The sequence below is a fragment of the Melospiza melodia genome, chromosome 3, assembly GCF_035770615.1.
Source record: "Melospiza melodia melodia isolate bMelMel2 chromosome 3, bMelMel2.pri, whole genome shotgun sequence".
Classification (NCBI taxonomy): domain Eukaryota; kingdom Metazoa; phylum Chordata; class Aves; order Passeriformes; family Passerellidae; genus Melospiza; species Melospiza melodia.
This window is the reverse complement of record NC_086196.1, coordinates 64,356,595-64,381,410: the sequence shown is the minus strand read 5'-3', so window position 1 is coordinate 64,381,410 and position 24,816 is coordinate 64,356,595. Positions and strand designations below refer to the sequence as shown.

At 39.9% G+C, this 24,816-nt stretch overlaps 1 protein-coding gene across 2 annotated transcripts in view; it reads left to right on the top strand.

Annotated features, from left to right (window-relative positions):
* The window catches only part of PRKCE (protein kinase C epsilon), a 288,247-nt gene extending 281,373 nt beyond the window's left edge, over positions 1-6,874 (top strand). Inside the window, exon 15 of one of the 2 annotated variants that reach the window (XM_063152058.1) lies at positions 3,661-6,874. In XM_063152058.1, coding sequence (XP_063008128.1) covers positions 3,661-3,807 — 147 coding nt within the window. In that variant the 3' untranslated portion in view covers positions 3,808-6,874. The remainder of the gene's footprint in view (positions 1-3,660) is intronic. The other variant, XM_063152060.1, reaches the window with a different exon arrangement.
* The last annotated feature ends 17,942 nt before the right edge of the window (positions 6,875-24,816 follow it).

The window sequence follows — 24,816 nt, the reverse complement described above, 5'->3', positions numbered from 1 at the left end:
ATTCAAAAAGCATTTTGACTCAAATAACCCAATAGCCCTTTTTTCAAAATTGTACAGGCCATCTACAAAAACTGATTAAATGGTGTTTTATCAAGAGATAGCCTTTTATAGTTTCTGATATCTTTATCTCTTTGAATAGAACAAAATATGATTTTGACTTAAAAATTGTCATCCTTGATGGGTTGTAGTCATATGGGTTTATTAATTCAAGTGTTACATCTAATCAGATCATGTCTCCTAAGTCACACAGTCCCTGCTCAGACAGGAGACCTCTGAAGCATTCACACTGCTGGGAAAATCAAAAGATAAGTGGCCAGCACGTGTCCTGCACGAGAGGTAGTCACTATTCCTTCTCAGTACCAGGGATTTTCTGCTGGTGGAGCAGCCATCTTTCTGATGAGAGTCAGAATTGGAATTTTTTAATTTTTGGTCATTGCCAGTGCCGTGTGGAGTTTGGCACCTGCTGTCAGGAGCTTGTGGGTAGCTGCTGTGCCCCTGCTCTCGTGTAGCTAAAGACAAGAGGCTTGGATAGTCTAGAGAGAGAAAAAGGAGCCTCTGAAACCTAATGGAATTTCTGTGTGTTTAGCTGTAGTTCTGGGTCTTCTTCTTTCCTAGTACTGTAGTTTCCTCAGCCATCTGAAATGGAAGAGTCTAACCTGGAAAAAAGTCTGAAAAGTTTAAAATAATGTGTCCCAAAGTTTTAGGAGCTGCAGGCTAAATAAACAGAATCCCACCCATATAATTACTGCATTTTAAATTATGCATTTAGCAGCCAATCTAAACATTTTGCCTTTTATCTTCATGATTTTTTAATGTTCAAAGTCAGATAATAGCTGCCCTTTGTTTCTTTCATAGATTCTCCTTACCTTGCAGATCTTCCTTCTTTTCTCAGCTTCCCTGCTGGGAGACAGGCACAGCCCTCCAAACCTTCATCCTGAGCCCTCGTGATGCAACTGTGGCATGGTTCATGCTCTTGGCCTACAGAGCATTCACAGTGCAAGTCCATTAAAATAGCAATAGCAGCAGAAATGTGGCCAGACCTGTTTTGTCTTAGCACATGGAGCCTTGCAAAATAGTCATAGCTTCAGGAAGAAAGTGCCCAAGTTGCTAAGGAGGGCTTCTCAAATAAATCTTTCTGTTGAAAAGAAGCACTTGTTATGAGTGCCACCTTGGCTTAATCCATTCACTTTTGTTCCCTGTGATTTGTTTAATCTCATTTCATCAGTTGGTTAGAGACCTGTTAGCATATCCATAGATTGCTCCTTGCTTGCCTGTTAATAAATTGGGTGATTTACATCTAAGCTGCCAAAACTACATGGAATTGTTTATAAATCAGAGAAAGTAAAACCTTCTCTTTCCTCCTTTGGTCTTGAAGTCATATTTTAAGACACAGTAGGCTTTTAAATCTAAGCAAATACCTTTAGTTGTTTTTTCAGAAGTGTTTGGGATTCCCTACTGGCAGCACAATCAATAGAATTAATCATTTTAATCAATAGAATTTACATACACCAATGACCAATGTTGGACCCTTTTTTAGATGTACTCTTCTGTGCTCTGTTTCATCCAGCACCTTCACAACTCTTACTGATTTCTGGAATAAGTAGCTATGGGGAATTAATTGCCCCTGATAGGCTTTGAGGAATTTGTCATTTTACCCTTTTAACTTAAGCAAGGAAATAATACTTTTCACAAATATGTTCAATATGAAAACCTGAAAATAATATATATTCTATTTGTTTTCAGCTACTTGAGAGTTTATTTGCCCTTGATAGATAATAAAAGTGTGAGGGTAGTCACATTTCTTTTATATATAACTACAATTCTGAATTTGAATTCTACTTTTTGCAAATACTCACCTTCTTCTGCTTTAATGAGTATTCCTGTGGCAAATTAATTGTGTGAGTGTGTGAAAATACCATGCTAGGACATGGAGAACAAGAAAAATGTAGACACAGTTGCAATGTACTGCTTTTAAAAGTTAAGGTGGAATTTCATCCTTATTTTGCAGGTTTTGCCCAAATTACTTTGGAAAATACCTCATAAAGTCCAAAGCCATGTCCCTCGTGCCTCTTAAGCAATTCAGAGTTACATTTCATGACAGGTCTTTATGTACCAAGTAAATATTTCAAATGTAAACAATATATATATGTGTGTGTTTGTTAAGTCTATATCCCTTTCTTTTTAATGGAATTCTGTAGATAAAGGTTGTGGATTTTTGTTTGTCAGCACTTAGAATATACTTGTTTTACAAGTGACAGTCTCTTGCATTTACACAGATCTTTATTTCCCTATATCTATAAAGTTCTTATAAACAGTGTAGGTAAAGGTTGATGTGACTATTTTACAACTGGGAGAAAGAAAACTGTTTAGTGTCTCAGTAGAGCTGATGAATAACACATATTTATATATACATATACATATATATATATATATTTGTTATAGAAAAGTTTACCTCCATTGAAAGGTGGTAATCTAAAATATCCCATTTTGAATATATTAACATATTTATGACGTATGACTTTGTCATTTATCATTTTACTTTGCAAGTCAACTAGCTATTCTATTTCCAGTATCATTTACTCTCAGACATGGGCAGGAGGAGCACAAAGCTCATTTTCCATGTGTCAGTGTGCCTCCATTAAGGATCACCCAGGTAATCACTAGTTTCCATGACACAAAGAGAAAAGAGACAGCCTAAAGAAAAATGTTTGTTCCAATTCCCTGAACCTGTACATGCCTGAAATGTGTTGCCACCATGGAAAATGTGAACACTGCAGGTTCAAAGGAATGACCATGAAGAACATTTTCTGCTGTAGCCTAGGGTGGTTTTTTTCAAGTAAGTGGTCACAGATAGTCACTGTTGTGAGTGTCGCGAGGACAGCAAATCAGCCTCCCCAACTCTGTCTCTCTTAATACGTCTTGTCCCAGAACATGCAGAGCTGCACTTTGTTGGCCCAACTTTGCTGAAGGAGTGAGGTGCTTTAGACTTGTGTGGGAAAAATCCTGATGCCATTGAAATAAAGAAGAGTTCTCAGGTGGATTTCTCTGGAGACAGGATTTCACATTTTGCATGGTGCTCTCAATCACATATGGCTGTATTACGAAATCTGAGTTGCCAATGTTGAGCTCAAGGGTTTTGGATTGAGAGCTGTTGGAAGCTTTACCTCAGATTTTTAAACATAGGTGTAGCCTATATCACTTGTAGTAATATAAAGGAATGGTTAACTTAGACTTGAAACGCTGGGCTGTGTTTGGGGGAAATCAAATCAGTTCACTCTGTGACTCTGAAATGAGATATGATTATGTTCAAATCCAAGAGGAAACAGCCATACCACCTACTATGCCAAAGCCTTTTTAAAACCAGTCCTAATTTCAGCTTCCTGCTTTACCATCATACTGCTATTCCTTCGCCTGGCAGAGACCACGAGTCTCTGGGATCTCATTTACAGTTCTGCTTCTGTGGCCTCTCCTAAACTCATTTATACTTCTTGCTCCTGTAGCTTCTTTCATATGTCTGTTGTTATTTGTGTGAAGTAGCTCCTCTTTTATTTCAATCATTCCAGAAATTTCAGCCTTTCACGGGGGTTGGAGAGGAGGGAGAGCACGTGTTATTTTATTGTGCTGTTTTACCATTCACCTTATTTATATTTTTCTTCTCAGAAAACCAAAAGGGATGTAAATAACTTTGATCAAGACTTTACACGAGAAGAACCAGTATTAACACTAGTGGATGAGACAATTATAAAACAAATCAATCAAGAAGAATTTAAAGGGTTCTCTTATTTTGGAGAAGAGCTACTGCCATAGACAACGTTAGGCTGACAGATGAATGATGCTACAAGAAGTGATTCTGAAGACATCATCAATTTACTGAGACTCAGTAGATCAAGAACTACTTCTTTTACCCTGAGCCCATATCCCAAGTTAAAATATATATTTATTGGTTTTTTTCCTTTAATCTTCTGACCTGAAAGCACTCTTAATTTCTGTCTCACAAAGCAATGCAAAATAATTTTGTATCAGAAATTGTGGATGTAACACACTGCCATATATTTGCAACTTTTCTTTTATTCCTAAGAATAGGAATTCCCAGAGGAAAAAATTGTATCTTTTCCATAGGAAATGAAGCTATACTATTAAAAGCAATTTAGCAGACCATATTCTGTAATCGTCATATATAATTAAGCTAAGAAGGTGAGAATTGCTTCTTCTGCAGTCGTGGTTATGGTGAGATTTTTACTCAGATGCCCTTTAGAAGGCAAAGTCTGCCTCCATGGAGGTGTAATCCTCATTTATTAATTTTTTGTGGAGAGGTACAAACTATGAAGTTGTCCAGAAAAAGAAGCACATCACTTAAGGCTTTCAGTGAACTTCCTCATACAATATACAGGAAGCTCTTAGGAATAAGAGACAAAAAGATAACTGATATTAAAGGCAAGAAACAGATCCTACATGGATAGATATTAAAGGGCTAAAGAATAAAAAGCCTACAGTACTTTAACTCAGCTATATATAGCCATTTTTCTGGTTTTCAGACAATTTGATGTACTATCCATGTTACCAAATTTAATATCCTTTTCAATGAACCATTAATGTGACGGCAATCTTGCAAATGTTTACAGTTAATTTTACATAAAAAATTAATTATAAACATTATAAATTTGCCTTTTCCATAGTAGCTAATTTCTTATTTATATTTATTTTCTCAGCAGTGTGTTACTTTTGCACACTTTTACAAAACCATAGTACTACTGTGTTTGTTGGGTTTTATGTTTAAAATCTAAAGAGAAATCTGCTTTTAGAAGACACAAAATAAGGCTACACGTGCATTATGTGGAGATGTGTTAAAAAACTGAAGATCAAACATTCACAAACTGACATTATTGAAAGCTGTAAATTGATTTTTTTTTTGTGTGTATGAATTGAAATGGTAACTCATGTGGACAATATTGCTAATGTGAAGTTACCTCCTGTAGATACGCAAACAGTGTTATGTACTTATATTTCCAGGAGTACCCTGTGATTTGGTTTTGGTTTTAATCTTTTTTTTTTGGTTTTCTTTTTTTTTTTTTGTGTACATGTATCGCTGAGGTAATTTTATTATATATTTTACTGGACTGAGTGAGCGGTCATTGGAATCCATTTTAATTGTTGCACATGGATTTCCAGCTGCACAAAAATATATATACTTGTGATTGGCAAAGTGGCACTAAAGAAGCTTTTTTGCCTTTTGTACAGGTGAGATTTTGTATATAGTGTTTGCTGCAAGGCCTGTGGAATTCATTGAATATAGAGGTATCAACTGCTGCATGTTCAGGCATACTATTAAAATGTTAGTCTATGAAAGAATAATTATAATAATGTCCATGTGCAATACTCTTGTATGTGTATTGGTTCAAGTTACTGTCAGAAAGATGAGGTTTTTGTTATAAAAGACGTAGACATATATTAAGCTATACTAAATCTCTTCTATAGTTCTCTTCAACTCTATTATGACATGATAGAGCTCAGAAAGAGAAAGGAATGTTACAAATCGTGGTGGACAAAGTGTGAATCATTGGCTTTAAGAGATAATCTCGGTCTCAAGCAGATGAGTTAGTTTGTGTCAGTTTTGCGTCTGGCTGCTCATGGCCTGTTACTGATGACACCATTCAGTTCCATTTTGTTTTGTTTTTAAAACTCAGGTGTAATTATTATATATATTCTTATGATTATTTCAAAATATTAAATATTATGATATATCAATTAATGTGTTGTCTGGCCTACAAGTGTAATAAGGATCAAGCCTTTAGTTTAATTTAATTTATCTTCAGTAATCTTTTGTACTGGGAAAAGACTAGCTTCTGGAGCTGAGTACCAGCACAGAAACATCTTAATGATTGCATCATCTCAATGTTTAAATCTCTTTCTCTCTTAGAAACATATTGTAGAGCTGCCCATCAATTTGTGTCTCGCCACTGGCTCTGTTTATTTCTCATCACAGTTAGCTTTTGACATCCAGGCAAGAACTGATCACAATGCTAAGGCGTTCTTTTCCATGGGTGAGTAGACTGCTAGGAAGACAAGTTATGGGATCGTGCACTACTGTTTGTCCAACCAGGGGCCTTTTCACAGAGCTCTGAGCATTTCTCTTGAAGGAATAAAAGCATCCCATTCAGCTGTTGTGCACAAGCTATGTAGTCTGTATTCCCCTCTCTAACGTGAAGATAATTAGCACACGTCCGTACGTCGAGAGGCCTCAGCGCCTGCAGAGTTGGGAAGGATGCTAAGAGAAAAGTGAAGGAGATAGAAACTATTGCATGGGCAGATATTTCTTCCATATAAATAGTTAGATTCTCTGCCTTGGGTTTACATCAGAAGGTCTGTCTGTTACCTTGAACATTTTTTAAAGATAACTCTTAAAAAAAAGGACATTCTGTTACATTTCTGCCTGTTCTGTAGAATCTTTTCTGTTCCTTCTTTGTAAAATGAGTGCAAAATGCCAAAATTATTATTCATAATAATAATTATAAAGAATACATTGTTTCTTGGTTTTTCTCCCAAACAGACTTTTAAAATGGAAATAAATTTTTTCTCTCCATAGGATGAAAAATAATTCTCTCCAAATAGGCCTAAAAATTACCTCTTTTTAAATTATGTGCAGAATAGTTCTGGCTAAATATAAAATGTATTCAGTTGGGGGGGTAGGGTTTTTTTTTTATTGTGAGGATTTATTTGTACAGAATTTTTTTCTTATGGATGTAATTTGAATCTCTTGCCACTCATTAGTGTTATTTCATCGTAAACATTATTACTGTGCCAAATGTACTGTATTCAAAAGGATGTGAATGTGTATTGTTTTGGAACCTAATAAATACAATGATGTTAAATCTTACTTTTTTCCCCAAAGTTTTCCTGAGTATTTCCTAATGAGGAAGAAAGAAAGATGAAGGATGAGTATTTTTCCTGCTATGTGTTGTACAAAATTTTGTGAGCTTGTCTTTTAGGAGTGAACAATTTGCAAAGGAAGGATTTGCTAACAAGAGCCTCACCTGTGAAGCACTAAACACTCCAAGACAAACACAGGTAACAGTGTGTGATCACTATTTTTCTTGGGTAATACACACTTACCTCAAAAACAGTATGCAGGTGAGTTGATATGTTTTTTTTTTCTGCTTACTGGCTACATCATGTTCAGTGAGTTCTGACTGACCCCAGCATTCTGCTTAGCTGTGTTGTTAAAACTCATTTCAGTAGGGCACTTGCAGTACAAACATATTGCACTGCTTTAGTCTGCATTGGATTGAATAGAGGGAGTAATGGTATGCAAAAATTTAGTTAAGGGCGATAGAGCTTATTAAATTATTTAATTAACTTAATATGTCAGTATGACATTGACTGAAATATTTTATTATTTCACTGTATTTCAGTTTGCACCTTAAATATTTTCCAGTTCCATGGTCTGAAATTCTTAACTTCAGTAGATCAGCTATCAGCATACTCTGGCAGTAAATCCAGTTGACAATCCTCAGTTAGTATACCTAAGTAGTAGGTATACTAACTAGCTTTAAAAAAAAAAATTATATTTTAGTTGTGTTTTCTGTTCAAATTGCAGCCTTTGCATAAACCTCCATTCTTTTTCGTTGTGCTGAGTTTTCTCAAAGTCTCTGAATGTGTTTGGTGCCTATGAGCATATTCCAGTTCCTGTGTGTTGACAGTATTGGCATAATCTTTGCCACACAGATTTTACCAGTCAAATAACCATGTAACTTGGATTTTCTGGCTGTGTGTTGCAGCCTTACAAGCATAAGGAGGCTTAACTTCATCTCACGAACAATAAGCATCACTGGTCTCCAAACAGATCAATTCATATCATGTTTTCTTGGAATATTGTAAAACTGATGTCTTTTAGGAACAGTTTTGCTGGGAAGACAAGAGTGTTTTGAGTTGCATTTTCATTGGCTGCCCATGTTATAAATGTGGTACTAAGTGTTCAGGAAGGGTCTCAGCAGGAAGTATTTGTCTGCTTCTGTGGCCTTCCAGAGACAGGAGATGTCAGGTCATTTTATAATCAAAAAAATTTTTAGCCTCCTGGTAGTCTAGTAAGTTACATGATTAAATCAGTATGAAAATTTCTTTCGAATTATTTTGATAATCAATTTTAGACAATCTCAACTTCTGGCATGTAAAACATTTTGTGGGAAAGAGCTAGAGAGATCAACTAATAACTATGTTGCAAATTCTCTCTATTTGTTTATTCTGACCTAATCATAAGTCCATTTCATGCTCCCTGAAAGAGGATAAATCATTATTTGCTATTCACCTTTTTTCATGCCACTCAGAATTTTATAGGTCATTGATACATCCTCCCTCAGCCATTTCTCTTTCAGACTGAAAAGTCTTGCCCTGTCAAAAGGCTTCATAAAGACACATCCCATATTTTCTGTCATCTCTATCAACTTTCACTGAATCTTTTCTAGTTCTACTGTATCCCTTTTGAAGACAGGGAGTAGAATTACATGTAATTTTCAGTTGTGGATGCAGCGTGGATTATTACAATGACTACTCTGTTCGGTTTTGTTTTCTGTTACATTTTTACATTTTCTTTTCTTAATCCAAGTTCGTTCTCAATTATTTCACAGGTTGTCCCAGATTAGAGTCAGTTGTAAATCTAATATGCATGCTTTCTGTCTGATCATCCACTCATAATCAAAACAGGTTCTGTCCAGGACACGATGATGGAAATATGTTAAATAGGAATTTAGCAAGTTGCAAAATGCTCCTTGGTGCAGGCTTCCCTTTTAGCAGTAAACCTTTGATGATCACCTTCTCAGTATGGTTTTCCTGCTGTTCTCATACTCCCTATATATAGCTATGTTTAGAATGTCTTTCCCTAGCTTGCTTATGTTGTATGTAACAAATATTTTTTTCAAAATCAAGATACAGGACATTCTCTACTCCCCTTCTATCAATACAAACTCCTACTGTGTTCTGGAGTACACAGTATCTCTTCTTTTGTCCTGTTAGCTACAGTGAAGGGGAGGAAGATAAAGGTTTTCTTAGCACGTTGGGAAAGTGCATATATGTGCCAAAATAGTTTCCACTCTCTCTTTCCTTTTACCTCATCATTGCTGTAGAATCAGGAGATAAGAGCAACAGCTTAAGTTGAAACTCAAATTGCCACTATAAATATTGTGAAATGATTATGCAAGACTATCCAAAATTTGGAAAAGCATTAAAGAACTTTAGCATTTGTACACAGATGTTTAATCCTTGGAAAAAATCAATTTGGAAAAAAAGTCATTGACCTGGAGTCTATTGCTGATCTGGGCACTGGATTGAGAACTGAATTGGGCATTGCATACACTTGTCATCACTATTCAACACTACCAGTTTGATCTAGTGTCTTGTGTACTGAAGGAAGCAGCTTGAAGATAAGACTTGTAGTCACATCAAGAGTCAGGGCTGGGCAGGAGCTCATCTGTGTAGATGGACACTCTTGTTCCTCCAGACCTCTTAAGACAAAATGTTACCCAGAGCTGCCATGCATCTAGGATCAGTGCCACAGAGAGGAAAGGAAGGAACAGAACTCCTGCTTTTGGACTGCACGAGCTGTTAGGTTAATTGGGTCATCTTATGTACTCTTGAAAACCTTTCAGGAGTATGCTAGATACTCCTTGAGTGGCAGTAAATGCACCTCTGCTCATACATCAGATGGAACATCAACATGAAAAATGTGTCTAAATGTCAGAAATCCATTTTTTACTTGCACTTTCCCATAGCAAAAAAATGAGTACAGTTGCCTAAGCAGCCCCTTTCTTTTCACTGACATAAGTGGTGGGGAGCTTGAGACTCCAAAATTGTGCAAAGGAAGAGATACTATTATGGCCATTTTGCTAATAAGAAAACTGAAATTAGGCGCCATGATGGTGGTTCGCTTCGTATTATGTTAGTATAAAGTCAGCAGAAGTGCTAGGAAAAGAGTATGAGTAAAGCTCATCAGTGCCCTAATTGTCCTGGTGTTTCTAAGCACAAGGTTTTTTCGAAGCTGTGCTTTGGTAATAATTACCTGCTGGTGGTCTCCTGTGAAAGGGCATCACGGCTGCTTGGAGTGCCCTTCATTGCTCTTCACGATCAACAGTGGTGTCCTCTCAGGAACAGCAGCTGATGGAGGGCTTTAGGGTAACTGAGACCAGGTTCAGATTGAATATTAGGAAGAAATTCCTTACTGCGGGGGCGGTGAGGTACTGGAAAAGCTTTCCCGGAGAAGCTGAGGATGTCCCATCCCTGGAAGTGTTCAAGGCCAGGTTGGATGGGACCCTGAGCAACCTGGTCTAGTGGAAGGTGTCCCTGCCCATTGCAGGAGATTTGGAATTAAATGATCTTTGAGCTACCTTCCAACCTAGCCATTCTATTATTCTGTGCATAAGGGAGATGGAGGGGATTTAGTTTTACAATAGGATAAGCTTTTTATGGAAATGATCACACCTAGGCAAAGTTTGAGAACCTCTGTGTTCTAGGAAAGCTATTTACTTGGAGTCTTGGTACATCAAAAAAACATTTTCTGTTGATCTTAATGAGCAGTGAGAAGTAGGCAAAGATATCAGGCCCGTGGAGGCACATTTTTGTAAATAATGATATGGTTGATTAAGGTGAGGAGATTGAGGGTCAAAGAGATTATGCAAATCTCACTTAGGTAAATGTTTATGTTAGGGTGGGGATCACTGTCTTGTTTAGAAGGACATTTAAGACCTTTAATCTTTGCTTGCTGGAATAATGTGGAGACATTTTTCTTTGATTAAATTATATGCTTACTCCTTGCATACCAGTGCATTGCAGCTGCACCCTCAGTATCCTTCTTTAAAGAATAGGAGCTTGACTTCCTAGATCTTGAATTCTGCTGGACTGAGGCCTGTTCATGGTTTATGGTCCTGCTCTACCAAAGTACAGGATTGTACAAAATCCCTCAAACACCTTCTAGCTGCTGACCTGCACCCCTGGGAATCCCAAGATCCATCCTCCTTGAGTTGTCTCACTGGTAAACCGGTGTTCTGGTGTTCTAGAGCAGGGTTTATACCACACTTCTCCAATTTCAAATATAGGGCCAACTCTTGAGCAGCTGTCATCATGAAACTCCATGTTTGGGCACTCTGAAATACAGCCTATGATGTGTGTTCCCATTGAAAGCATCTCTGCTCATAGAGAGAGCCTGCTAAACTCAGCAGTGTGTTCAGTCTACCCAATATGGGCCAAGAAGTGCTGATCCAAAATCCACGTTGCAGTGCGTTCCTCTTGTTGACTGCATTGTCCTCTTGCACAATAGATGCAGGATTGCTGTGACCACAGATCCCACTGCACCCCACCAGTGCTGCCTTGGTCAGGAGCAGCTGCCCAGGTACTGACCTTGGTGGGAGAAGAAATGGAAAACTCTGCAGAACCAATATTCTGTCAAGGTAAAGGGCTACAAAAGCAGCATTAAATCATTAACACCACCAGACAGAATCTCCTTTCTCCAGAAGGAGTGAACTTACATAGAACATCCTCTTGATACACCCCCGTGTACTATCAGCCATTAGCCCTCTAAGAGGCCTGCACCAAGTGGTGAACTGCCAAGAGGCTCAGCTCTGTGACATTATCCTTTTTCTAATTTGCTTTCTCAGTGATAAAAGCAGCACACTGCAGGAGCATTTTGCACTGGGTAATATTGCTGCCATTGTGTATTTGGTTGATACACTGAGAGATGATCTCCAGCTGCAAGACTTCAAATGTGAGAGCTTTACTGATGTTTTTGTTCTTGTTAATTTTCCTGCCTGCATTGGAAGAAGAGTCTGGGTGATGAAAAGGAGTGGAGAGTATTAATTTTCATTTACTAAGCTGTCTAGAAATAATTTGAACCACCCACACAGCTGAATGAGTAGATTTCAGAGCCAGGGAGGTTATCAACACCAATAAAAATGCAGTTGTCATGTAGTTTAGACACTATGCATGGGCAAAAACCTTCTGGTATATTACTCATGCAAACTGAAAGTATTTCTATAACCTCTGACCCTGCTTGTAAACAGCAGATTCCAGGAATTCTGCTGGAAACCATACATTACTAAGGCAAAATTGTACTTAGCAATAAACATGCTTCCTTTGGTGAAAGAATCTGGAAGTGGAAGAATGCAAGACCTTGAGATGCACTGCTGATTGTGGGGAAACCGCTGAGGCCATCTCCTGCCTAGCAGCTGGGAAAACACCCATCCTTGCGGAGCTCCTGGTGGAAATCTGGAGAGCAGAACATGGCTGTTGTGCATGAGCACCTCGTTAATGTGCTATCAGGCCAGCCCAGGAGGCCCTGCAGGGCCAGGGCTGAGCACACACACCATCACAGCTGCCTCTGGCACCAAACGGGAAGTCATCGGAGGAATTCAAAAATCTGAATGGGACAACAGGATGGATATGTTAATGGCAGCAGGAGGATGGAGAAGCAAGTAGGTGAGAATGGGAAAGACAGAAAACACAGCAGCGGTCCTAAATGAATAGTGGCCTTGGACCTGGAGAGGTTTTAAGTGATCAAAGAGAAGATTGCTGAAAGGTGATGGAATGGGAATTTTGCATAGGTGTTAAACGTAGGAGGGAACAAGAGGAATTCAAAGTGGATGACTGTGCTTCAAAGATGTGAAGCACAAGCTACTTTTATAATAACTAGCATGGTTCCCCTTACCTCAGCAGTGCAGCTTCATGTTCAGGTATCACCTGGCAGCTGAGGGAGGGAGTTGGCAATCAGCTGAGAACTCAACGTGGCTTCTGATTATACCACCAGGAGTAGAGTGATCTGTCATGTCCATGGAGAATGGAGCACATAGTCTATTCCATGAGGATTACAACTTCGCCGCCATCTCCTTTCCAAAAGTATGTTCATGGGGCTCTTGCATTCAGCTTTTTCAAGAGAAGGGCATCATTTTTTAGTCCAGTACAATGTTTTTGAAACATTGCAGAAAACCCAAGTTTCATAGCCTGTGTGATAAAAATGTAGGCAGACAAGAGAGTAGGGTTTTCTCAAAAAAAAAAAAAAAAAAGTGGAGGTGGATTGTTCTAGCATAAAATATAATTAATCTGTTGCTGGTGGTGTATATTGGTGTTGTGTATGTCAACAAAAGGTAGGGAGAATATCAGGTATAAAGACTTAAAATGCCAGTTTATGGCTGTTAGCCCATTGCCATCATGTTGCTGCCCCAAATGGACACACTTAGTTTTCAAAGTGTTGTCCTTCATGTGCATTTAGCTATGCAAGAAAAACTTTTCATCTCTTAAAGGCAATAAAACAAAACAAGGCAAAAAAATTCAAACAAAATATGAGATCTATTTAAGAATTTAATAGATCTATTTAATTCATTTCTGTGTAGATGACAGAAATAAAGGCTAAAGCAAGTATTTTCTGAATTTAGAGTACATTTCAATTTATCAACATTCAGATTTGTCTCTGAGTGCTCAATTTTTCAGAATAGAAAATTTGCATAATGTTACTGGTAGATCAAGCTGACAAGTGATCCCAGCTTTGTGGGCACTGTGAGCTGGGATTCACATCTGCTAGATGTGCAAGGTGTTGTACTCCATTCCTCTTCTTTGCTCATCAGGTCCCTGAAGCTCCCTTACAGGAGAGGGAGCAGATCTGCACCCACTCTCATGCTTACAATGTGTGGAGCCCATGTAACACGCCCCTGCACAAGGAGGGCACTCACCCTCGCTGCCTCTTTCAGCTTCCAGCTGGATTTGTGCTGGCTCTGGCAACTCCCTCTCTCTCTTGAGGCAATCCAGCTTGCTAACCCGATAGGAAACAACTCACTTTTTGAATGAATCACCACTCTGCTAATTTAGAAGGCTAAATTAGTTCATAAAAGGGTCAAGTGCTTGCCAGACAACTGAGGGCAAGTGGGAATGCCAAGGTGGTAGAAGGAGGAAGGACTGTTCATTGGGGTGGCGGAAATAAGCACTTTATCTCAAGTCACCTTACCATTTTTTAACTAAACAGGCTCAGGGGATACCATTGCAAAGGTGAGAATTACTAAGGGACAATCCTGTGCTGCAGGAAACCCTGCTGATGAATCAGTGGGGTGGTGTCCTTCCTTTGAATCAGCGCTGTCCTGATGAATTATAGGATGCAATTGCTGAACATGTAGTGGTTCAAATGTAGCAATTGAAATGAGGTATAAAATCAAGTTCTTGAAAGGCAGGTTAAAGTAAAAAAAAAAAGCACTAATAAGAAAGCCCACAGTTTTCAGGGGAAATTTAATAGTAAATTAGGTTAAAATACAAAAGTTAAAATTGTACACCCAACAAAAGTGAAGAAAGAATTTCCAGTAGTTGCAGAAAAGAGTGTCTTGTCCTCAGGCAAGCAGCCTTTGGTACCTCCAGGGCAGTAACCACTCTTTTCCCACTTGAACACGACACCACCACCTGGGTGTGACCTACCAGGGTAGCCCCTGTAGCCTCCACACTTGGACCAGAATCCAGAGATACACCAGGGACTGTGTGACCACAGGCACACATCCCTGCTGCCCGTGCCAGTCTCCCAAAGGGATCTTGCAGAGGTGGCACAGATCAGGACCCACTCTCCTACCTGTTGACTGTGGAAATTATAAATTATGGGGACAACAAAACTATAGCATTTTAGCAAAGGAGGTTTGTGGCTGTTTGTTTGTTTGTTTGTTTGTTTGTTTGTTTGTTTGTTTGTTTGTTTGTTTGTTTGTTTTAACAAACAGACATTCTTTGATTATTTTAAAAGATAGAGACTTCCTTCAGACAGATGTCATAGATCAGTTTTCATCTCTGCAGCAATATTTAAAGAACTGAGCATAGTATTTCACCAAAAGAGACTGTCAATTACTGATAGTTCATTATCAAATGAACTGTCAGTTACTTTGCTGAAACTTTGTTTTGCTTCTGTAATATCCATGGGCTGGAATGGTTATTTGCAAGCCATCAGCCCAAAGCTCAGCTACAGCCTTGGCTAGTATGATGATGGAAGGTTGGGTCCAATTGTTTCAAGCAAGAGAACTGAGAGGCTGGTCTGTGAGGTGCGCAGCATCTTCAGGTCTCAGAAGAAAATGGAGTGCTCAAATTCACTGGAGTGGAGGCATACAAGATGAGAAATTCAATGCTTCAATGAGCTCTGCAAAAGTACTAAGCTATTTGCAGCCCATTCTCCTCAATAATGTGTAAATTCAAAAGTTAGAAACACTCTCTGACCTATCTGTGTGTGCCTTGCTTTGGGTTTTGTCCATTTCTGGCTATTTTGCCACTGATTTTATTAATTTCTTTGCTCTTCAATCTAATTTTGTCTCTTCCCAGTCCTTCTATTTTTTTCCCTTCGGTTCATGTCAACATCTGGAGATTGAGCTGTTGGGTGAGATTTCATCCTATGTTGGACAGTTTTACCTGTTGACCCAGTGCCTGCTGTGACTTTGGCTAAGATAATACAATTCCTTCAGTGTCATTCTCAGTAGGAGCAGAGAAGAAATTGTTTCATTCCAGGAGCATAGAACAATGATGATACAACCAAAACCAAATAAATGTAAACACAGAGCACTAGTTACCCACCAGCCAACGTTTAATGCAGGTCCAAGGCAGGATGAATTTTCTTGGCTACCATCACCTGCCAAAACACACCCTGAAAGAATAGATGCCCAATGCTGTGCTTTGAAAGATTCAAAACTTGTGATCCAACTGTTAATATCCCCCAGTCTGTAAATCACAGCTCTTCTAGCCTGCAAAATTATACCAGCTGAGTGCAGGCTCAGAGAGCAAAAAGAGTTGCATCAGCCTTCAAAAACAGTACAGTAATTCATCTCTTTGATTTGGCAAAATATTTTAATAGGTACAAACATGGACTGAAAGCAAATGTGGGCATTCTGCCTTGTTTTGCCACCTCACACCCCTTTTCTTCCCCACAACCCCTTTTCCTCCTCACTGCAAGAAGTAAATACATTAAAGGAAAACAGATTTAGCCAAATTACCATCCTGCATGTGAGCCTGCCAGTTTTCATGGTATTGCAGTTAATAGCATGTGCTCTTGGAACACACCACTTTGGATATCAAAGAGGGATTTGATCAGAAGGCTATGGGGTGTTCTGAGCAGCCACATTTGTCCCTCAGTTTACTTTGAAAGCTCGTTTCCATGCACAATAAAAGGAGAAATACACTTTTGTGCAACTGCTACCCAACACCCACAATGAGTGATTATAAGTGAAAGGAACTACTGATTCTCTTAGTCATCTTCTGTCACAGATGCCCAATGACTAAACACTAATTGAGTCTTTGAAATCTTTTTCAAAGTAGATCTATGCAAGCAGGAGGGAAAAAATTACTCCAAATACTTGTGGTTTTGTCGGTAGCTGCTGTGACTACTGATCAGTCCTCTGCTGCTCTTGGGAGATGAGAGACGTGTTTTGAGATTCACAGTGGAAAGAGATGAACTGGCCTTGCAAACTTCCCCCAAAATTAAGAGATCCCTATTGATAGTGCATCTACTAATGAAAAAACACATTGTGAGGATTTTGTTCTCTTGATGGTACTGTATATCATGGAAATAAAGAACAGGCCAGATTAAGTCTCCTCAAATTTACGACTTTGGGACCAGAAAGTCTCAAATACGCTCGCCCCAAGTCCTAATGTACTCATGCTTTAAATGCTCCAGAACCCTCAGAGAAGCAGCTGAGCTTGATAGAAGAGGTACTGCTTCAACCCCTTCTCCCCACAACTCCTGAAGTAAGGTCAACACTCCACAACAGCTCTCCTTTTTTCTTGGGACTAGAAGAGGAGGAAAATACTAATTTCTTATGCCAGCTCAGGGCAGGATGAGGAGCAACCTGGCACTTGGTCTGCTGTTTTTAGATGACTGGTGGCTGTTTTCCTGATGGGTCATTCATGCTAATCCTTTTGCCAGTTTGTGCTGCTGGTTCCTCTGCAGGGTTTGAGGGTTTAGGTCTGCCTTCCTTGTGTAGGAACCCTTCTCTCGTGCCCTGAGCAAAAGGAGCCTGAAACAGGATGAGGTCAGGTATATTCCAGTTTCACAGGGGCAGGTCCCCAGCAGAGCTGGGCAGCAGGGCCAGTATTCACAGTACTGGTGATATTCTTGCACTGGGAAAAATAAAGGAGAGATGTGCTTGTTAGAGACCCGTGAGCTCAGTTTTATGAGCCCTTGACAATGTTATTATACTGTGGTACCTGGGGGGCATTTAGCCAAGACTTAATTATGTCATATCCAGTGAGTTCTTGGTCATGTCCCCCTTTATTTTTCTCACCTTCCTGCGCTTTTTTCTGCCAATTGAAATTTGAAAGCTACAAAAAGAAGGAATTTTTTTACTAGGATCTAGAAGTGCATCATTTTTCCTCTCATTGTGAGTATTAACATTGCTGATATCCATCAAATTTACTTGCTGCTTGACATGTTGGTGTGAGTATATACAACTCTCTTTCCTGAGGATAGCTGAAGTGACAGATGATTTCATTGTTGGGTGTACAATAGGCATAAGTACAATGGAAAAGAAGGACTGGCAGCTGTTATGGTGATATGTTTTCAAAAACATGTATTGTCATCTTTCTCTTCTGTGTGGTATGCAATGATAATTAGGAGTGGCAAAGTGAGCGTCCATTTGGCTGCTTCACAGTGATTCAGAGTTGCTGCTCCACAGCCTGTATCATCAGCTTCCAGTGTCTGACACTGCAGTGAGTGCCTGCAGAAACCACATCTTTCTATTTCTCAAGTAGTGTGCAGTCACCATCATATTTTCTGAAAAAATCCTCTTTGCCCAGGATTTCTCGCCTGGGAAGCTGAGAAGCCTCAGAGAAAAAGGAAAACAATACTATCTCATTTGCTTCTCCTGTGTTTTGCTGCTTTGGAATGTGGTTGGAGATTGTTTATCCAACATGTGAATTGTTTTTACTTAATGACCAATCACAGTCCAGCTGTGTCAGACTCTGGAGAGTCATGGGTTTTTCATTTGTATCTTGTTAAACCTTCTGTAAGTATCTTTTCTCTATTCTTTAGTATAGTTTTAGTATAGGATTCTTTATATAATATAGTATCATGAAATAATCAATTAGCCTTCTAAGAACATGGAGTCAGATTCATCTTTCCTCCTCATGATAGGGAACCCCAAAAATACCACAGTGTGCAAAGACAGCAAAGGAACTGCGAATTCTATGAACCAAAATCTAGCAATCCTTACCTAGGTCAGCTGCAGATGCTTCAGTTCTGTCCATGATATGCCACAGCATCATCCACCCTGGAAATAACCCCCGGATAATTTTCTATGCCCTCAGTTTTCTCTCTCCAGTTTTTTCTCTACTCTGACATGAACTTTCTGTGTGATGTTTCATGCCCACACCGTACCGTGGTGGTAAAACTATAGTTCTGTACTGACTATTCAATGACTAACCTGGAACAGAAAAATAATCTTTACATCTCAGCTGAATTTGACTTGTATTTCCAATACAAGTCAAAATACAGAACACTGCTGCAAGTCCAGATATGATTGATGGGTAATAAAGTACCACAGCCCTTGAAATAGTAATCTGTATTCTCTGCTGATAGCCATTTCCCAGCAGCTCAGGATCCCACCATGGCAGGGCATCTACATTTTAAGGTAACATGGTAGTTGCCCAAAAATCACAAAAATGAGCAAACAGGTAGAAGAGAAAAAGCAGATGAAGGCATAGAGGTGCTGTAATTGTAAATGTGGGTTCAAAGCCAGCAGCTGCCAGTACACTGCAGTGCTCAATGTGCATTACACAGAGCTGAGAGGGAGGTTGAAGGTGGAGTTTATGAAACAAGAGTTGATTCCTCCTGTAAAAGGTAGTCTGGGAAGATAAAGCATCAGCACAGGAGTCAGATCTTGGCAGGGTGGTCCTTTGATAGGAGAAGGGGGAGAGGGGACCTGAGGTATGAAGAGCTTTCCGAGAAAAAACAGAAATGAGGCTCCATTTCCCTCACTGTTTGATTTTCTCCCCAAATTCCCTGCATGCCACATCACCTGAGCATATTTTGCTCTCCAGCATATCTCACCACCACTATCCCTTTTGCTAAGGAAAAGGTGTGCTCCTGCTTTTACATTCTGTCCCTTTGTGATTTACTCAGTCAACCTCTACAAATTAAAGCTCTTTCCCTCCTTATGCATCACTGTCATACTCTTCCTACACTTGTGCTTGGGAGGTTTCTTGCTTCCAGGCCTGAAGAGGCAGGCTGGGAGGGCTGGAACCTTGCTCTTGTCTCAGAAGCAGGTTGTTAAGCAGCAGTGTGGAGATTGCAGGGCTGCAAGGAACTGTGCCAGAGCCAGCAGCAGCAGCTGTGGCTAATGAGGGATGTGGTGGCCATGGGCAAGTCCTGCGGTCAGGTGCTCAGAGCAGGAGGTTTGCTGTGATCCCACCCTTGTCCTGGGACTGTCTGCTTCAGGAATACAGGTAAGGCTGCAAAAATTGCAGTTGGTCTTGGTGGTGGTGGTGGTGGTGGTGGTGGTGTCAGTGTCAGGGATGGATGGTGACGTGAATACTTCATGCAAGATCTGGCAAAATCCATCCTTTGTTGGAAAAGATGACTTCATTTTGGAACCTGCCAGGAGAATTCAGTGTTCCTTTGTAAAAGTCCTCATGTGTGAGGTATTTCCTTGCTACTGCATGTAGTTAGTCTACATGAGCATTCAGGATTTCCAATGCTTTTTTAATATAGTAAGTATGAGGGTTCAGGGCTGTCTGTAACACAACTGTTTCTTGTGGAAATCCTAGGCTTCTGTTGTGTTGGATCTTGTTCAAGCACCAACTGTGTGCATGTTTCAAAAAAAATCTAGTTATCATTGCTACAAGCTTTTGAGGGCTCTGCGGTAGGGTAAAATATGGTAAAAATAAGGCAAGTTACTAAATTGTTACATCATGAAATTAATTTACTGATATGTAATAAAAAAATCTGACATGGTACTAAAAAACTTGAATGTGTGAAGGCTTTACTACACATACAGCCTCCAGTCTCTCACCTTAGTTACAGACAGCTGGCTTCCCATTTCACCTCACTATGTGCTGGCACATAGGGTTATTTTTAACTATTCTTTTTATCCAAAAAATGCAATTAGGAGAAGGTGATGAGGACTGAATTGCATTTCAAGAAATAGACCGTGTAGTCAAGTATGAAGGTCCTTGATCTTGGCTTCTGGTTTGCTATATAACTTGGGTTAATTCCTATGTTAATTCCTATGTGGATCAGACTGAGCCCTGTAAGTCAGTCTGTTTTGCATTATTTCAGTTGTAAAGGGGCAAAAGCTATGAGATGGGATCTGCTGGCACTAAAATCATACTATTCTTGCCCCTTTCCCATGGAGTTGATGAGAAAGAGCAGGGGAAGGAGGGGTAGGTGAGGATTTTGTGGATTTTAGCTGTTCCACAGAGGCAGAGGGAGAAGCAAAGACAAGTGGGACGGGCAGGGCTGTGTTTCATCATAACTGTGTGAAAAAAACATTTATTACCAATAGTTCTCTGTCTCTTTGAAGGGTTGAAATATAATTAATGAGCAAAGGTTCATTTCTGTTTTGTTTATCCTTAGTTTAGCAGCAAAGTTTTCCCTTTTGTAAGAGGAGGTAAAATGTTTGATTGTGCTTCTGTGGTTATCCTCACAGTGGGTGTAGCACCTGTGGTAGATTGCCCTGAAGCACTTGCAGTGAGAAAATACTAAATTACTAAAACTTGGGCTTGCTCTAGATGTAGGAGAGCACTTGTGTAGGAATCCACAGGTCACAGTGACCCAGGGAATTTGTGCTGGACTGTCACCAGGCAGGGGCACAGAGGCCATCTGAACTCCTTCCAAACCTGGCCAAGGCCAGCATCTCTGTTACACTGGGAAGCTGTGCAGGACACTGGTGAGAGGGCTTCCATAACTGGGTGATGCTGGCTTGTTCCAGCTGCAAAAGTGCCTGTGGAACTGGAGTCTGTGAGAGAGGATTTACACTCGTGTGTCCTGAGTGGGGGAGAGTTTATGGATGCAGCCTCTCTCACAGCTGTACCGCCTTCTCCAAGTTTAACTTCCTACCTAAATACAGCAAGAAAGAGTTTAAAAGGCAAAACAACTTAGATTTCTCTACCTTGGTCTATGCCTATGTAAATGTTCAGCTTCTTATCATTCTTTATAAATAAATTCTGTGTATTCTCAAGCTCATGAAACAGAATTAACTCAAAGAAAGGAAGATATGGCTGTGCAGTAACATTTACTAAATGTCAGTAAACATCTTAGCTGTGTGTCTTTGTCATTGTGACAGCCTTTGAGATTACCTTTTGAAAGAATGATATAACAACCTCTTAGTCCTTAAAGGACCCATTTTGTTCTTTAGTTAAGGTTTTTTAGTTTTTTTCTTTAGTCATTTGGTGGTTTGGTTTTGTTTGGTTTTGGGTTTTTTTTGTTTGTTTGTTTGTTTCACCTCAAATTCTTTATTATTTTAAGATTTAAAACAATCCAGTCCCCTAGGGTAAGGCTTCTCAAACTTACTTGGGAAGAAAACTCTGCAGACATCCTTATTTCAAGTGCAAATGAAATGCTAGACTGCATTTTCAATACTGCTTATATTTGCTCAGCTTTGTGGGTTTTGGTTGCTTTACTGAGAGGCTTTTGAGTTGTCTTTTTATTTTCCTTGTTTTATCTTTTATTCAGACCTCAGACCTTTGGTTTATATTCTACCTGGTTTCATTTCCTTTATTTTTCAGGCAGCCTAGTTTTGCTCTTGCATTTTTTCTCCCACTTTCCAAACATCAAAAGTGTAAAAAGTAAGTTAAAACTCCAAACTGCTTTCTCATGTGATTTTTGGACCACTTGGTGATGGACTCCTTTTATTTTCTGTTCTATCTGTGTCTCAAGTCACATGACTGTATCTCTGTGAATAAGAGCAAGGCTGTCTTGTTTGTAGTGTGAAACATTCCTGCAACCAGGAAGCTCATATTTGGTGACTGGAGCTGTAAGGAGAACATTCCTTAATCATGTATTTGAACCTTTTGTTTGTCACTTGCAGTCTTCATTATGATATGTACACACTTTTCTGAACCAGGGCTCCTTCATCCCTCTCTCCCCACCTTTGTCCATTGTTTGATGAATTAAAAAAAATATCGGGAGGTAAAGCGGAGAGTGAATTCAGAGATAGGAAGATCTCAATGTTTGCCTTTGTTGTGGTTCTGCAGAATAGGACAGGAGTGGCATCAGAGGGCAGGGGGCTCGTGAGGCCAAGAGGGGAGACAGTCTTGGCCTGTCTTCTCTTTTGGGAGACAGGAGGGCTCCTGATGGGAATAACTGAGAGCTTTATAACCCAGAACTTACCTACATATCCTCCTTTTCTTGTCTGCTATTTGATATCATTTAGGACTGGGTGGCAGCAAGAGTCAGAGGGCAAAGGTGCAAACTGTGGAAAGAGTCTGGGCATACCTTTCCCAGAGATAGCTTGTTTATCCTCCCGTTTACTTTCTGTTCCCATTTTACTGGTACAGAGTGGAATTATGGTGGCTGGACCAATCAATAAATGCTCCCACATTAAAGCCAGACTTTCTGATTGCCTCTTTTTAGCCTTAGTAATTTCTCACCTGGCTGAATGCACAACTGCACAAGCAAATGTACCACCATAGTGTGAATGAGAGCACCAAAGGGCAAATGAAAAAGTGAGGAAAAGAGACAAGAGGCTGCTGAAGTCAGTCTGACTGCTGAGAGATGCGCCTGCCAAATCTCAATGCCCAAGTGTGATCACAGCATCAGAGCAGTGTGTGTCATGCTAGACACTCACCAAGTGTGTCTCTTGAATGTCTGGAAAGACATCTGTCCTCCCTTGTCAAGGCTTGTTAGCGTGCTTTGTCAAGAACACAAGAATTTTGTTATCTTCATCTGACTGGACAAAGGCAAAAACGGCTTTTACAGCTGAAAAATGTCACTGCCCTCTCAGAAATGTAGCCCTACTGGGTAAGAGAGTGGTTTCTTTTAGTAACTGCTCATTTTAGGACTAGTCAAGGAGCAAAGAAGATAAGGAGCACAGTTCAGTAACAATGGCCCTTGGCTGCTCTCTGTTCTACTGTCCACCTTCAGTCAGTTTTATGTGCAATCCAAATATCTGTGCCAGGCATTTTGGTAGCCACAGCTCAGCACTGAAAGGCATTCAGCTCTGAACAGATAAACTCTTGTTAAATGTGATCTCCCTACCAAATCCAGTCTCTAAGAAGTGCTATGTGTTGGGGTGTACCCATAATCCTACCAATCACAAGGGATGGTGTCCTGGTTTAGGGCAAATTTGGGAGGAAACTTCCAAAGGGGTCCCTCTAGAAAGCAGATTCAAGTGGCCCATTTCCCATCTGATTTGGGGAAAGATTTCCTTGGAGAAAAGTGGAAAAAATCTGTTTCTTCAACAAGAAAAGTATTCCCAAGCATTAAAAAATGAATAATATTAAACAATAAAACTTTTCGCTGTTCTGAAGAGATGGCAAATTCAGAAAGTCCTTTCAATGGGGTGTAGCTCAGCTCACTCAGTCTGTTATCAGTCCCTCCTGCCCTGGAAATGCAGCATCCCAGGCCTTGGTGGGCCACAGGTGTAAGCTCCTGGTGTTTTTCTGGGTTTCCAGTCCAGAGAAGGTTTGAACAGTTCCAAGAAAATGAAAAGCCACCATCCAGGGAACTTCTCTGCCTCAGCAGGCTAAAAACTAACTAAAAGCAAAGGAGAGCTCTGTCCACTGCAGACAACACAGAAGGAATGCAAGGAAAAAGTGCAGTTTCTGATAACAAACTGTGTGCTGCTTCTCCCCCACTTCACTCTCAGAACCAATCTTAAATGTGCAGAACTTAATATCCAGCACAGACAGAACAGACAACTGGGGATACAAGCATCATAAAGTCACCTTGGACATGTGGTCAACTGAATGTAGAGATGTGCAGAAATTTGGCCATCCATTGAGATGAGATTCCTCTTACAATGTGATCTGTGATGGAAGAAGTGGTGGGAGTGATTCTGATCCATTTTTAGTAGTTGAGAATTAGGAATACTCTCAAATAAAGTGATAAGAACCAGTTTCTTTGCATCGCTGTGTTTCAGAGATTAAACAGGCATCTCATCCTGCCAAGGAGAAAGCCCTGGATGTCTCCTGACAGGTGCTGCATGTTGAAATCCTGTGACCAAAACAACAAATGGGAACGGGACCCTGTAGTTAAACCATTTGAATGGGAAGCTGTAGGGTCCATCCCCTTACTCAACAACCTAAATTTCTTTTGGGGTTTTGCATTAGTGTAGTAGGGTAAGATGGCTGGTCTGGGCATCTGAGTGAATGAAAAGCAGAACCAGGGAATTTGGGGCCAGACAAGATACATGCCTGGCTTCTTCTCACCTCAGGCTGCTGCATCTCTTGGATGCCTCTAAGGAGAGGGGTGGGGGAAAACCTGCAATCTGTCTTCCCTTCTTTTTACACATGATAGTCACTTACAGAACAAAAACATCTTTTTCAGGTAAAGTATACTTCACTTTAAAAGAATGAAATTTATTTTCCTCTGAATGTATTGCAATCTTGAATGTATTGCACAGGGAAAGTAAAAAATACAGGATTGGTCTGTGCTTTGCTAAACTTACAGGACACATGAATATGCTCCCCAAAATGAGGAAAGCCCTTTCCCTTTGATGGTAGAAATACAAATAGCCTGTACCTGAGAGATTCACAGGTGGGTAATAATTTATCTTGTAGTAACTAGTAGGTGCTCAGCTTCCACTGAAGCCGATTTGAAACACCTCCTGGAAATGGTGTTCTACTGATTTCTGTGAAATATTTAGAAAGAGGTATTTTTGACAAGAGGCCTGGGATCAT